Source organism: Myripristis murdjan, chromosome 4 (genome assembly GCF_902150065.1).
Source record: "Myripristis murdjan chromosome 4, fMyrMur1.1, whole genome shotgun sequence".
Classification (NCBI taxonomy): domain Eukaryota; kingdom Metazoa; phylum Chordata; class Actinopteri; order Holocentriformes; family Holocentridae; genus Myripristis; species Myripristis murdjan.
Genome location: NC_043983.1, coordinates 23,988,613 through 24,004,580, shown reverse-complemented (window position 1 = coordinate 24,004,580; position 15,968 = coordinate 23,988,613). Strand labels below are relative to the sequence as shown.

The window sequence follows — 15,968 nt, the reverse complement described above, 5'->3', positions numbered from 1 at the left end:
AAGAAAGACTAGAAGAAGGGGAAAAAAATCATCAATAGAAAAAGGTGGACTGACAGAAAGATCAAGGAAAACTCAGCAAGGAGAGCAGCTTCAGTGCTTCCTCTCTCACTCACAGGGAAACCTGTTTTCTCATGGCTGCTATCATCTCATCCCATTAAAGCACATCGGCGAGATAAAGCAGCACTTAGCAGCACTTAAACCTGCCTGTGAGGAGCTGAATTAGGTTTGACTGACATCTGCAACCTGACTCTCTGCATTGCTCCAAATAGTTTCCAGGTGACCACATCCAGCCACTAAGGTGACTCCTGCAACATTTTTTTGGTTCCTACAAAGAGCCCCACACTGCTAAAATAACACAGAGCATGCACAGCAGAAACGAAGGACACAACTAAAACACCGTGGCAGTGCTTAGACGAACAGGTACAGATAGTGGATCTCTCCGTTCTGACTTTTAACCATTTGCACATACATCTGGGTGCATGCCTGTTTGATTTGACAACTATGATGAATATCACTGACTCATATTAGATGCCAGAGCCTTTTTATACTCTCCTACAGGTGCTTGTTTTATTTGAATTCTAGACATACTGATGGCATTTTCACAAAAAAACACCTGTAACGCACTGGTAATTGAAATGATAATGTGTATAATATTAACATATGACCTTTCTAGTGATATCTTAGAATGTGTTGGATGCAGCCCTAAAATCAGGGGTAAAGCAGGCAATAAGGGCTTCAAGACAAGCACAGAGGAAAAGCAAGGCACACCCATAACAATCTCTCCAGGCTAAAATGATGAAGCCCTGGCAATAATCTCAAAAGTCGGCATGTTCAGACTCAACCAATTAGCACAGACCTGCCATTATTGAAGGTCAAAGTAATTTACAGGTCTATGCAATGTTAATCCTAATATTATGGGATGCAGCACTGGAGTAAATTAGAGCGGTGTAATGAGGAGGAAGACCATCCTTCACCTGGAAAGCCTGGGATCGAGCACCCATGACAATAAACAGTAGCATCCCAGCTGGTGTCCTTGTGCCAGACACTGAATCCGTGCCAGCTGCAGGTGCTGCTCCAAAGCTGAGCCTGACCCCTGACATGCAACAACAAAATCTGCAGGAGTAATGCAAGGTGACAAACACTGACAAATAGCACCCTCTCCTGGTAATTATGTAATAATGCAGTGACCTGGGAGGCTTGCATCAGCTTAAATTGTGTTTGCAACACATCAGTTCTTTAAAAACTTTGTATTCACCTGCTAATGCAATTTTTCTGACCATGTCATGCAAAATAGGCAACTGAAGTTTGTCTTGATCATGCCAGTAAATTATTCAGTCATGACCAGTGGTGGAAATGAACAGATTGATCTGAGGGTCCCTCCTCTCCTCCACTCACTGGGCTCATGGTCATTTATAAAGCAAAGTGCACATATACCACTTAATTTTGAAGTAATCAGAATTGAGTAATTTCTTTCATTTAGCGTCATTTATTTTAGATCTTTTGTCATTTATTGCATATTAAAAAACTTCTGAGTACAAATACTGACAGGTTAAAGTGGAGGAGAAATATCAGGAACGGGTGCTGTTGGTTACAAAGTCACTTGATTACAAAGGTCATCATTGGGTTTTGCAGTAAATGCTACTAATTTACTAATAATTCTAATTTAGTGCTTAACACATTAACATATTCATCCCTGCATGGGTTTGGGTCAGAGTAATTTTCAGCAAGAACAAGGTCGTCCGGCACTTGGCAATTCAATACAAGCAGAGCTGACAGGACATGAAACCCATGCTGTGGCAGCCACTGGACTACATGGTCAGTGTGTGTTTTGGGCTGTGTGGTTGTCATGTGTAGTCATGCCAAAGCAATGCTCGCTCAGAAATGTAACTGAAAACGTGCAGAAAAATTTCCAACAGGGTTGGCCCTTTAATAACAACAATAAAAACAGTCCAAGAACCATTGTGGCTATCAGCCAAAGCAAGCATGTAAAAGGCCAGTAAAACTACAATACAATCCAATAATTAAATATTAGTTAATATAACAATGAAATCAAACCCAGACAGAACAGAGGATTTAAACAAAACAGTTGAGGTTCACTCTCAGGCTGCATAACACAGGAGCAGAAAATTAGATCAACACCTATGGGCAGAGACACAAACCTTTTGCGACTGTATAAACGGGAAAAGAAAACCCATGTGGTTACTATTTAGAAGTCAGCTCTGTGACACATAAAAATGATTTTCTGCACCTGTGTAAATGCACCCATATGAAGCAGTAGGCCCAGTATGCTCCACAGTATCATGGAGACACTGCTCAGCTTACACAGTAACATGACATGTGGTCCTCACACGTGCAGCTCAACAAATAGTTTCCTAACCAGAGTGGGCGCCAGTTTTTAATATTAAAGCAACAGTCAAACTGATGGATTCAAATATCCAAGCTCCAAACAATGGCTTTTAGCTAAAAAGGCTGGTTGAGTACCTGTGCAAAATTTACCATGGATGATGAGATCACAGCAAAACAAAGATGCAAAAAAATAATAGGGTGGGGAAAAAACGGAATTTTAATTGAGAAAAAAAAAAAAACATAGGGAGATGTCAAAACCATGAAACCCTGAACAAAAAGCACTTTGAAAATTCTCATCCCTATTTCATGCCACACATCCCAAACGTGCTATCAGCCTGTGTGGTGCTAATTTCCCACCCTACGAGGCAGCCAGGAAGAATTTGTGATCAGTACATTCAGTTCAAATCTAGGATCTTCAACGGATCGGCCTCCAGACCTGCAAACACCTGCAGACTAACAGAACCAAACCAAACCAAACCTTCAAGTTTCAAGTGAACAGCTGGTCCACTGGATTTCATGTCCTAGCATTTCATCACAAGTTAGAAAGCACAAATGAGTGATAGTGCTGCAGTCCAGCAAAAGATGGAAAGGAAATAAAAATGTCTCTCGGTTTAAAATGGCCGTCCAGGAGGTAAGGCCTCTTCATGTGAGAAGAAGAGTCTATCGCGTTGGTCATAGGCTGAACCCTCAGTCCAAATCTTGGAATATGTCGTTTCCGCACGGGTCCAGAGAGGTCGCTCAGAGTTGGGAGAGTCTCAGTTTCTCTCGGAGTCAATTTGGGTCAGCAGCAGGCTCTGTCAGCTCTGCCCAGCAGGCTCTCTGCCAAACTGGCCTAAGCTTTATTAGATCCCAACCTTGGTGCTCACTCAGTGTCACAGCTCCCATCTGCAGCCATTTTGAGGCGGCTGTTTGGCCATTTGCTTGAATTCCACTGGGGAAGCCAAAAGAAAAGGAAAGCAACATGAACGGTGAGTGTTATGTGTCCAGCGTTTTCTGAGGGGGTCAGTAGGGGGCCACGTCAGTAGTTCTCTGTAAAAGTTGTGGAAAAGTTGGGAGCAACTACAGACTATTGTTGATTTGAGTCAGAAACAGTCTCAGTGGCTGACGTCTCTGCAGTGAGACAGTCAAACAGGCAGACAGGCAGTAAGCGCTCCCTGGTATACAGATGGTCGGGGCTCCTTGTGATACAGGCTGCCAGAGGGAAAGGCTTTCAGACAGGCTGGGACAGGCTGTCTGTATCATGTAACCAGGCAAGCGGTCAGTCAGTAAAGGCAGCCATTATCCAGTCAGTCAGTCGCTGAGGCGGCAGTCACACAGTTCCTTGTAGATCCTCTTGCGGATGTGAGGCATGTCCTCCTGACTGAACCGCAGAGGCTGCTTCACCGAGAGGCGGCGGCAGTACTGATGGACACAGAAAGAAAGACACAATTCACTGATAATGTCAATGCATCATTCAGCTGCATCGTTATCACAAAAATCCTAAGTGCAGATGAATTCCCTTGAAATTGTAACTGCAATTATATTTTCAATTAATGAAACTGAATGTCTGTTCTGTGTACTTTTTTAATTGAATGTGGACATACATGTGCTGTGCTTATTTTAAGACTATACGATGGTCTTACAATAAACATATTAATAATGCATTATCTTAAAGTCATGCTTATTTAAAAAAAAATACCATAGTTTTGATTGTATCAACTTGACACCAGATATAAATCCTGCCAATTTAACTGAACAGATCTGCTAAAAAAAAAAAAAAACATACATAAAATGAAACACTATGACTTTAGCCCAACTGAATTTTTTTCAACTTTTGAATCTACTCATTCACACAACTTTCAAGGAAATAAAGAAAAAATGACTGTCTTACATTACTCTTTTTTAGATAGATATAACATTTTGGCGACAAGTGCTGAACTGATTTGTTGTTTTGCAAACTCAAACTGAAATGATTCATTCCAAAAACGAAAAGTCAATCTTGAATCATGATTTACGGCCCTATATTTAGATAAATTCATTTATAGCCACTTGGTTTAGTACTGACATTTGATAAATGTACTTGAACACACAACAGTGTTATTATGTTAGTTAATATACCGTGCACATGTGTGTGTGTGTGTGTGACAGTCAGCATATGATTAAGTGGTGGTGGGGGAGCTCATTTCTGAAAGGGAACATTTATTCCAGTGTTAGTGGCATCTCTTTCATGTGAATTTGTCATCGTTCTTCTGTGTGTACGGCGAAATAAACCATGGACAGACAGACATGAGCAATGTGTAGAGACATGGGATGGGAAGCACACTGGACACAAGATTCTGGGAAAGTTGATTTTATCCCAAGAAAAGAAAAGAAAAGAAAAGCAATGAGCAGAATAAGAAGAGGGGCAGGGAGGACAAATGTCTCACCTCGAGGACAAAAACACCGCAATCGCTGTCGTTTTTCTGCTGAGGAATACCCTGAAGAGACAAGCAATCACAGTCAGCAACCACGGCCAGACTACAGACCTCAGGCACTTACACCCTCAGAACATGTTGTCATCATTTGTCTAGACCGGACTAGACTGTGTGTGTGAGTGTGTGTGTGCAAAAAATGAGGACCACCTGTTCTTGCCATTTTACCATTTTAAAATACACTGAAGTCAGGAATATGAAGATGGAAAAAAGGTCAAGCAACTCCTAACAGTACTGTTTTGTACAGTTAGCACATTTATGCATTTCATTTTGGATGTGTACTTGCATGAAACCAGTAGTTTGTAGTGATTTGACTTCCTGCTGGCTACTATTATCTTATTTCCAGCAGAATTTCTACTTCCAAGCTCAGTGTTAATTAAATCTATTGCCTGCAGTTTTGCCTGCTATGTGAGTGACTAATTACGCAAGTAAAACAATAGTTAATGCAATCATTTTTTAAATAAATTCAACATCCTTTCACAAAATATAAACAACTGAAATTTAGGCTTTTTGGGGTGCACTAAATACGCAATTAACAAGAAGGCTTCTACAGCTTTTTTTCCCCAGTTTGCTGTTGCAAACACCCAGAGATGCCAACTGGTTTGGATATTTTTAGGCCATTATGTGATCACAGCTTAAGTGTTATAATTATAGTTAGGGTTACCTTGATGATGACCATCCTCCAGCCTTTCTGGTAGGCAGTCTGTTTCTTCTCTCTGGCTTCAGACTGAAGGTACTTCATAATGTTCTGATGGGTGGGTGGACACACACACACACACACACACACACGATAAACACTGGAATCTACGGCGGTCAACGGGGCTAAGTGATATAAAATGATTAGACATTTGACTCCAAATAATTATGAGTAACTAGACTATTACTGTCATAGTTACACGGCCCACACCTCATGTATTATTGTAGGTGGAATCTTTCCCTATATAGATTATCTCTGCATACTCCCTGTCATTATGAGATACTTCTTTACAGTAAAGACAAAATGAAACACAGAGTTATATCACAGCTGAGAGTACACAGTGAATAAATAACTGCCTTCTAAATCATCTGTTTCATTTACAAAAATGCCTCCTTTTGTCTTGAAACTCCTCTAAGCAATGTGAGTTCACTGTTCAAATCTTTTGTCCCATCATTGTACTTTTAGCTCCAGAGGGAGCTAAAAGTACAAACTAATAATAAATATATAAACATTTTTTTCTCTCCAATTAGATATCTGCATACACAGCAGTACTTACATCTATGGTATGTTTGAAGACGATGCCCTGGCTGTCATAATAACTGATGGTTTTTGTTGCCATGTCAACGGTGATGAGGGACCAGTGGATTTCTAAATGAATGGGAACTAATAACAGCCACTTTGAGAAGAGGTCCACCTGAAATATTGCCACAAAAAAAAAAAAAAAAAAAAAAAAAAAAACACACACACCTATGTCAGCTAGCCAAGACAGAAAGAATCTCAGGTCTTTAGAAATTTTGTAGAATTAAATGAGAGTGGGTCAAGTCAAGCCTCTTAATGTCTGTGTGACTCAAAAAATACACGTTTTACATGTTCTGAGGGAATATTTGTTTTTTCCCAAATGAGCCAATTAAAGATCTCTGTTCTGACTGGCCAGTTTGAAGTGAAAAGGGAGGATGGTGTGTAAAAGAGCATCTGTGCCACATAATTTTTGTCTTTATAAGAAGATAATGACAACATGCTATCACACTGAGCTGAGCCTTTGTAATTTCTTGTGGCTGTAATACTTTGACAGTCTGAAGGTGAAGATATGAAAATGACATGTCTTTGTTCATTTTTTCGCTACTATCTCTTGCAAAAACACTCTTGATGCTACAGGTACTGAAGCATTAACAAAGGATCACAGATTGCTACAAAGTCCTTCATCCCCCCTTACTTTCTTAGTCCATCTCTTCACGCCCTCGTAACCCTTGGCAGCCAGCTGCTTGTGGAAGAAGCTGTTAAAAAAATGAACCTGAGCGAGACAGAGAGAAATATTAAAAGTCATTAAGACGTTCTCTGGTCAAACAGTTCTTAGGAAATGAAAGAACCATCCATACATATTTTTTTAATCCTACAGTGAGCCCTTCAAGATATTTTTTTGTGCTCCAAACTGGATCCTGTTGTAGGTTTAGGCTGCAGAGGCACAGTCGGTCTCACCTTGTGCTGCGTGGCCTCCATGATGAGTTCTCCGTACATGTTGATAACCTGAACAGACACAACAAAGAGACAGGACTAGGGGAAAATCTACGGCAAGGCAATCACGCTGAAATGACAAATATTAATTTGTGTGTGAGAATCAAGCTCTTAAAACTGCACAACTATGCAATATGTCACATAAAGTACCTCCATTTTATTGACCTAAATCACAATATGGCATTGGAACAGAGGCCACCCCATCACCACTAATTGAGAGGCCATTAATGTGCCCTATTAACTCTGTCTTGCATTCCCTCTTTTATGGCTAAGCCCCTCCCCCCAACCATCCAGCCAACGTTGGTGCCTCCGTCCTCCGTACCTGGTCATTGAGCCAGTTCTGCTCCTCCAGTGTGCCAAGGTCCTCCAGGCTCAGGGTGTGCTTGTTATACGACACCATGAAGCCCGCAACTGGGACAGAGGCCAGCCCTGCCCTGTACCGCCGCACCTCGCCTGGGATGTCCAGCTTCCTAAAACAAACATGCCAAATTAACAAGAGGGAAGAGAAGAGAAGAGAAGAAGATAATTTAAATGTGTTTATGATATGTACGAGGGTATTTCCATGAATGTGTGGGAATGTAAAACACTTGCAGATGACAAAGGGCGCAGCCTGACAACACCGTTGACCTAGACGTCTCTGTCACCAAACAAGTGCTTTCGATTAGTGTTAACAACATATAAACATTCCCATGGGCTGACGAGGTAGTCTGACAAAAGTGTTGCCTCTTACAGTTAAAGGAATAATCCACGAAATTCCCATATTTCCATTTGACTTCTTTCAACTGATGAAGGATACAACACAACTTCAACATATAGTCGTGAACACGTTTGCATTTGCTGTTGGAAACAACCTGTGGCGTGAGCTGTCCCAGAGCTGATCACACTCTTTGATGCATAAATCAAGCACAGTGCAAAGACACCACAGCCACGACGACTTATTATCAAAGACAATACTTCAAAAACGGTAGATGAAATATCCTTAATTTCACATTAGGGGATGTATTCTAAAGAAATGTATTGATTCAGGTAATTTTCTTTTATTGTGACCTGACAAAAACTATTCTAGAAAACTGAAGTACTTGCTCTAACAGGCATATATCACTGTCAGTCAACTACATATAAACGTGTTAGCATGGAGTACTGATAACTTGGCATTTCTCTTGTTCACACACTGCCTGTGAAGTCTGAGAGTCAACCGGAGAGAAAAGCCATAAATATTCTGCATCATGAATTCAAATTAAAATAACTAAATAACTAAAATACTTGGATGTGTTTGTTATACTAGCCTGTTGTTGAGGTCAGAGTTGCCTTTCTTCTTCAGGTATTCCAGGACATCTGTCTCACTGAGAGGAATGAAACTACCATACTTCATATAAAAACTCTCCAGAAAGTCTGAAACAGAGGACATTATTAACGACTTACAAGATGCATAACATGAATAACATTAACAAAATCTCATTATTCACAACTGTGGAATTGTAACACTGTAACATCACGGCCTATGCCTTGCACTATATATACACAGTATGTACGCTAAATGCAAGAGGTGTTTCATTTTCACAGCAGGATTTAGACTCACTAAACCCTTTAGAGCGTAAGAGAGAAAGTTGCTCTCTGTGATCAATCATATTGATCCTAAGGTAAAACATTTTCATGTTGATGGGAGTGTTCTTGTCCAGGATGCCAATACCCCCACCAATTAGCATGCTGGCACACTGAAGGGTATGATGGGCACAAAAATAATATAAAAGTCAGGACATGGCTACCCAAGACATCTGGACACTCCCACACCTTCAGAATGCTGCTCAAAAATGCCATTTTCCACCCATATTAACAAAAAACAAAAACAAATGATGCAACTTGTGTTGCATTGCTCTAGTATAATTAATGATCCCATGTTGATGATCTCATGATTTTATGGTTTTTATGATGATTTACCATAGAAAATGATACAAGGCATGCGTGAAATTATGCATGTTGTTCAGTAGTCACTGATTTAGTGTGTGTGGAAAAAGTCAGATCTTACCATGGATCATCTCTGTAAGCGGCTCCTGACTGTCTTTGTCCTGAGTCTGTCCATCTGTCTCCCATCCATCTCTTTGTCCTGATAGTTCCTTTCCCGCCACCACCCCTTCCTCCCCCTCCTCTTCGTCCTTCTCCCAGGTTCCTGGCTGACAGTACAGTCTGTGGTCCCTTAATGCCCACCGGTGCTGCGTGGTGCACACCAAAATACAGCTCTGGGAGGAAGGGGAAAAGAAAAAGATAGAACTGGCTAAAAAGAAAAAAGAAAAGATGGACTGGCTAAAGCAAATGAGCTGAAGAGTTTTTATAAGCGGCTTGGCAGTAATGATTTCTCTGCTCAATGTGACATGGTGCTAGATGGTATTGCTATTGATCATGTGACAGGCTAGAGACTGACCCTAAATTGGTCAACAAAATCCTTAAGCAAATCGGTGTCAACAAGGTCCAGATGGTATCTCTGCTTTTTTTTTTTTTTTGATTAAGAACATGTGGAGATGAGCTGACACCCGCCCTGTGCCCCTTGTTCCAGAGGTCCCCTAGATTCTCACACTGTACCAACACAATGGATAAAGGCAAACATCAGGCTTGTGGCTATGAAACCCTGTCCACAGGGGAATAATGATTTTAGACCTATGGCTCTTACCGCTGTTGTGACAGAGTGTATGGAGAAGCTCATGTTGAATAAACTACAGCCAACAGCTAGATCCCTACCAGTCTGCATACAGATACCAGAGAGGCACAGATCATGCAACCAACAGCGCAGAGCATTTAGTCTCTAAACATCTCGAAAATCCTAAGGCCTATGCTAGACTGTTGTTTGTCGATTTCAGCTCAGCCTTTAACACCCAGCAGCCTTATGTTCTCCTGAGTTTGAATTCATATTCTCGTGATCAATGAAGTATCTATCTATCTGAAAACAATGCAGCCAGTAAATGTCGCCCCCCCCTCACTATAAGTGGTCATTTCACTCGTTTCTGACCAACCACACCCAGCAGGTCAGGGGGAACAGGAGTCTGTCTGATGGTCCCCACTCCTGTTCACCCTGCACACTAATGGATATACACGCAGCACTGCTGACAATTATAAAGTTTTCTGACAACACAGCTATCCCGGGTCTCATGTCCGACTCAACAGGTGCAGCTGTAAACAAACAGGAGATTCAAAACTATGTCCAGCAGTGCGACAAACGCTTCCTCGCTTCCTACCAGTGGTTATCTATGACAGGTGTGTAGCTCAGGTTGGCTCTTAGAGATACCTGGGCATACACAATCTGACATATGACAATCTGACAAGCAGTGTTCAGGTAGAAAATGTCTGTACTGTGGTCCAACAGCGGCTACACCTCCTTCACAGGATGAGGATTTTTGGTGTCAAATAGAAGGTGTTTCTCCTCTTCTATCATGCTGTATTTGAGAGCGTCCTGTGGTATGGCTCCTCAGCTGGTGTGGTGACCGTAATGCACAGCTGGAAGCACAGATTACACGGCTAACACAGAGAGCAATGAAAGTCACGGGAGTCAAGAAGCGTCCCACGCTCCAAGCTGTCTTTGATGAAACAATCATCAGACAGGCACTAAACATTATTTCAAATCCCATTCGTGTCCCCCACACTGAGTACTAGTTTCTGCCCTCAGGCAGATGCTCTAGCCTCTAAACCACTTTAAGAACTCCTCTTGTCCCTCCGTCCATCAAAGCCCTAAATGACAAGCTAGCTAGAGGCTTACCCCTGTAACGCTGCTTTTCATTTGAACCGTGCACATGCACACTTTATGGCTGTTATGTTGATGAGGTTGCTGTCCTCTTACTGTATATGTTATGTACACCATTATGATGACTACAGGTGTGTTGTACAATTGGCAGTGTTGAATTTCTTGGCTGATGTCAGTCTGTGTATGTACTGTATGTGTTATTTGTATTTCTTAACAGCATATACTGCGTGTGTCAAAGGAAAATTTCCAGCGGGACAGTAAAGCCTAAATTATCTTATCTTACCTCCACACAAGTGGATCCATGGTTCTTGTCTGCAGGTGCGGTAATGTCTCCATTGGACATATTTCCAGGTGTCCACACCGGTACCGTTGCGGCAGGGTCCTGGTCCACCTGCATCTCTGAGTCTGGGTTTTGGGCATTTCCTGATGTTGACGTTGAGCCTGGCGACTGCCCTGAGACAAATACTCCATTTCCTGTTCCAATCGGATTCACATCATCAGCCTTAACCTCGGCCTCCTCACCCCCTCTGCTGGTCCCACCTCCAGACAGGTTTAGCCCATTTCCAGGTGAAGATGTGGCCAGACCAGAGTCAGTATGCTCCCCCTGCTCCATCTCTGCACCTGCTTCCTCCTCATTCGGCCTCTGTTTGGACATGGATCCAGCTCGAGCCAGTGTTTCAGGAGCTCCACCTCCCCTCTTTTCTCCAACTTTCATCTCAATGTTTGAGGCATCGCTAGCCTCCATCATCCCCTTCTCTCCTCTCCCTCTCCCCAATAAAACTCCCCTGCCCCTTGTTCCCTGCAATCTAACCCCCGCTTCCCCGATTTTCTCACCTCCTTTCCTCACCCCAGCACCCTCTTGCTTATTTATCACACTGTCCTTCTGTGCTCCTGCTCCCTCCTGAGCAACACAGTTCCTCATTGGTCCATCCTGATTGGAGAATGTGATTGGCAGGTCAACAGGGGCTTGCGACTCAGCGATGTTGACTGCATGAGTGTTTTGCACCTTCTCAAATTCATCATCAGTGTCCTCCCCCTCCTCTTCTTCCTCTGTCAAGTCAAACTTCTTGATTCTTGTCAGCTGACTCCGGACGCCTTTCCTTTTTGAGGTGTCACCAACGTCCCTGCCCGCTCCTCTCCCTCTGCCCTTCCCTCTCCCCCTGCCCAAGGTTTTGACATCATGTCCTTTGCTGTTTGGACCACAGCAGTCACAGGCTTTAGGAGTCCGCTTCCGGCCTGAAGAGCGTCCATTGACTAAGTTTTGGGTGGGAACTGGTGTCTGTACAGGAGACTGGATTGATGCTAAATCCGAGTTAGTGCTTAGTGCTTTGCCTGGATTTAAGGTGGGAGGTTCAACCTCAGAAGGAGTTGGAGTACAAGGCTGAGTCGAGCCTGAGCTCGTGGTAAGAGCTGGGGTGAGGAGCTTGGCAGGAGTCTGGGTGAGGTCTTGATCTGTAGTCGTCGGCAGGGGAGGATCTAGAAGAGGCAGTGCTTGCAGAGGGGGTGCTGGAGCAGGAACGGTTAGCTGAGGTGATGCCGATGGCGTTGTTGTCATTGGGGAGGCAGAGCCGCTGTGAACCATGACGTCCTCCTGTGGCTCTCCAACCCCATCCCCCAATACCGCCTCTCCTCTCCTCTACCTCCTGCGCTCCTCTTGTGTGACGTGCCAGGGCTTTCTCTGCTCCTCTCTCGTCTATAGTTTTGGTTCTCCCCTGCTGCTTAGCAGTCAAGTCTTGCTCCTGCCTTTCCAGGTATTCCTCTTGATCCTCCCGCGAAGAACGGGTGTCCCTTCTCAGGCCTTTCCCACCACAGAGGTCATGACCTGAACAGCAGACTAGGATGCAGACGGCAGCTGAGGGTTCCTCAGGTGAAATTACTCTGAGACTAAAACATCCTGGCCTCCTACTTGGGGAAAGAGGAAAAAAATGGGAAGCAAAAGGAGGAAGAGACAGGGGGAGACAAAGAAAACTTAACCAATCCACAACCAAGAAGTATCAAACCCATAACAAGTTGACCTTGATCAAGTATTAAAAAATATTTCACGTCAAGGACCCCTAAACAGATCTGAAAAACACTCTCTGTGACGACTTTTGTTTTCAGTTGTTAAACTGCACAACTATCTCCTATTTGTGGCTTTATAACTAAGTTAAAGAGGCGGTGGCAGAAATGATGATCCAGATAGCCACCCTGATTCCTGTCGTTAAACTAACTGTCCAGTGAATGAAGATCAAATTTTAATTATTTCTAAATCTGCCCACTTTGAGGACCTTTGACTGGGCCAATTGGAGCACTGACATTTCACCTATAATATAATGACTCGCTGACACAGTTTCAAATATAACTGTTGTATACTTTAACTGGAGTGTTGTCCAGCAGGCATCTGACTTTTGGTGTTTTGCACTGATGAATGCTGAGGAACATGAAATTAACAGGCAACACCAGAGTCTGCATCACAGCCCTGCTTCGGCACTGTGGCTGAGAAGGCTCACAGGCTCTGGACATGCACTGTAAAACCTGTGTAAAGTAGATTCTCTCTAAAATGCACAGATAACTTGTCTCATGTGGGGACGAAACTCCTCCTGTAGCTAACCTCAGTTAGCAACATTACTAGGCCGGCCAGGCCCACCCAGCACTATTTTACAAATCGTACACTGCAGCTGCACACTGAAATTACGTAGATGAACGACAGGCTGCTTTGCTGCTGTCCTTTATCATTCTTCTAGCTGCCCAGTTAAGTTGACTGACTGATGTAAACTGGGTGAATTAGCGTTAGCGCCGCTAAACTAAACTTGAGCACCGCGCTCCTGCAACATGTCCTTAGTTTGGCAACATTTTCCACCATTTAAGATTTTACAGATTTAAGTTTAGGTATATTATTGTGTTCGCCGAGTCTTGCAGACCCATTCTCATGAAGTTAGCCGTGTTAGCTGCACAGTCCAAACAGAGGCGAAAACACAAAGCAGCGACCAACGTTACACACATTTCCTCCACTTTCTGTCACAAACTGAGCGGCGCCCGAAGACAAACAGCTCACACCCGCTGGTGCAAACAACACCGACTACGGCCACGTCTTTGACGGCAGAGGAAAGTCAGACATACCTATGTACTATCATGAAATAACCAACACAGTTTCACACACACCACGATTTGAAGACACAACAATCCAAATTGGTCGTCGCGCACTGATTGCGTCACGTCGCTGGGAGAAGTGGGTGGCTGGCTCGGCTCCTTAACTGGGCCTGAACTTCTGCACAGTGCACATTTAACCTTCTTTAACCTTATATCTCCTGGTACAGCGACGGATTTGTTTACATTATGGGTGGTCATTTTGACCCACTGGTTGAGATTAGCGTTCATATTAACATTAGGGAAAGGCTGCAGAAAATGAACGCAAGTCATTCAGATATTCCGTCGCTGTACTGGGAAACGCAAATTCATAATGGACCATACTTTCCAAAGTGGGGTCTTCCAGGGGGGCCTCACCCTTAGGAGGAATCGTTTAGTGTCAATAATTTAATTCACTAGAAATCACTGCAATGATAAACATCTATGAGTGATTATTTAAATATTATGTCATAATATAGGCTACATTAATATCAGCTCTTTCAGGTGTGGTCAGACCCCAATAAGTTTTAATAAAGGACAAATTCAATTCAGGTGGTGGCTGTGGCTTAATGACTGGCTTCATCTTGCTGAACCAGAACATGAAAAAGTCTGAAAATCCCTAGTCGAGCCTAAAATACCACTTTGGTGGACTTTCTCCCACACACTCACCAACAAATCACTGACAAGAACACACAGTTTATCCTGATACTCTTTAATTACAAAACAATAAATAAACAGTGACAAGGTAAAAGTATACAAAATTATACAAAGAGTAAAATAAAATAAAAATAAAATAAAAAAGTCATGGAGAAACAAAATTCTAAGGTTACATGAGAACAATATTAACAGGATATTCATAAATTGAGCTATTTGTGCTACTGGCTGTTGGTTTCGACCGGTAATGGCACCCCTTCATAAGACACAGAAACACATACCAAGGTATTATTGTGTGTAAATGTAATATACAGTGTGTCACAGCGTATTATAATGCAAAGTAATGCCGGAACTTGCGGAGGACATGTGATTACAAGCCAATTTGGCTAGATTTAATGAAAAAAAAAAAAGAAGTAATGTTTTGGTTTGAGTTTAACTTTCTTTACATATGAACAGAGTCTTACGGTGGAGCTGAGCTGAAGGCTTCAAGTCAGATCCACTGGTTTAGGAGGCAGCCAGTGGATAATGCAGTGAAATAAAGACAACACGGTTGGTTTATGTCTACACAGAAATACATACGGACATTCGGTCAGTGCTATAATCTCTATTTGCAGGATCGAAAACAACAATGAGGGTCATTTGGCTCCAGCGACGTCCCCCCGGTCAGAATGACAGGATTTAGGCTAGTCTAAACACTGAACATGGACAGATGCAGCCTTAAGGGAAGTCCCACTTTTATTTATTTATTTATTTATTTTACATACATCTTGTCTGCGTCACCCCAAGAGGAAAAAAAGAGCAAAAGAAAGCAAACATCAAGTGCTGATCTGATCCTGTCACTTTCACTAAACAGTGACTTTAGGCCATCAAATTGGATCCCTGGAGCAAAACAAACTGATATATCCAGCTATCTGTTTCTTCCCTTATCGTAGCTCTAATGACCTTCCCAATGTAATGAAAGTGAAAAATGTGTATGTGATAAAAATGTGAAAATGAAACTGGTTTGCATTGATATCAGACATGTCAGAGGAAGAATCTGCCCTCTGGATTTAGACATTTTGGTATTCATCTCTTGACTTCTCAATTCAGCACTGATGCATTCTTCGAGGAGTGGCTTCGTTTCCCCTGCAGCTACAGTTTTGGTCACGTAATCTGTGTTTGAACGGTCATAAAACTGTGCTGAAAAAAGACCGATTACAAGGTGTGAAAACAGAAATGAGGAGGATGCTGTTGGTAATGAGGATGACGATGAAGCAGCAGATGATGACAGCGATGGGGGCGGGACCTGGAGGAGACAGACAACAGATGGTTGGAGGAATTAAGAGAACAGTAGACCCGCAGTATATTTTATTGATTCATGAAAAAGACTCAACACATGCTTTTCATCATAATGCAGGGCAATCAGATTTCCACTTTTGTTATTTTAACACAGCATCCAGCGCTTTGCAATGGTTTTGTTTTTGAGATAACTTCA

General features: G+C 42.6%; 2 protein-coding genes across 5 annotated transcripts in view; both read right to left on the bottom strand.

Annotated features, from left to right (window-relative positions):
- Nucleotides 1-1,896: 1,896 nt before the first annotated feature.
- Nucleotides 1,897-13,979, bottom strand: LOC115357560 (uncharacterized). Of its 4 annotated transcripts, none has more exons than XM_030049079.1 (11): nt 13,877-13,979; nt 11,019-12,637; nt 9,032-9,242; nt 8,292-8,397; nt 7,328-7,475; nt 6,970-7,017; nt 6,707-6,784; nt 6,050-6,187; nt 5,461-5,544; nt 4,752-4,802; nt 1,897-3,747 (listed from the first exon to the last, which is right to left on the bottom strand). In XM_030049079.1, the coding sequence occupies exons 2-11, from the start codon at nt 12,315-12,317 to the stop codon at nt 3,637-3,639; spliced, it is 2,274 nt and encodes a 757-aa protein (XP_029904939.1). In that variant the 5' UTR covers nt 12,318-12,637; nt 13,877-13,979; the 3' UTR covers nt 1,897-3,636. The 4 variants fall into 4 exon arrangements, with proteins under 4 accessions (XP_029904939.1, XP_029904937.1, XP_029904936.1 ...); XM_030049077.1 differs by having other exon boundaries at nt 11,019-12,640; nt 13,835-13,926; XM_030049076.1 differs by having other exon boundaries at nt 13,835-13,926.
- A 672-nt stretch (nt 13,980-14,651) lies between these two features.
- anos1b (anosmin 1b) overlaps nt 14,652-15,968 on the bottom strand; it is a 48,287-nt gene continuing 46,970 nt past the window's right edge. The window contains exon 15 of the mRNA XM_030049080.1: nt 14,652-15,779. The gene's annotated coding sequence lies outside the window, so the exon portion shown is untranslated. The remainder of the gene's footprint in view (nt 15,780-15,968) is intronic.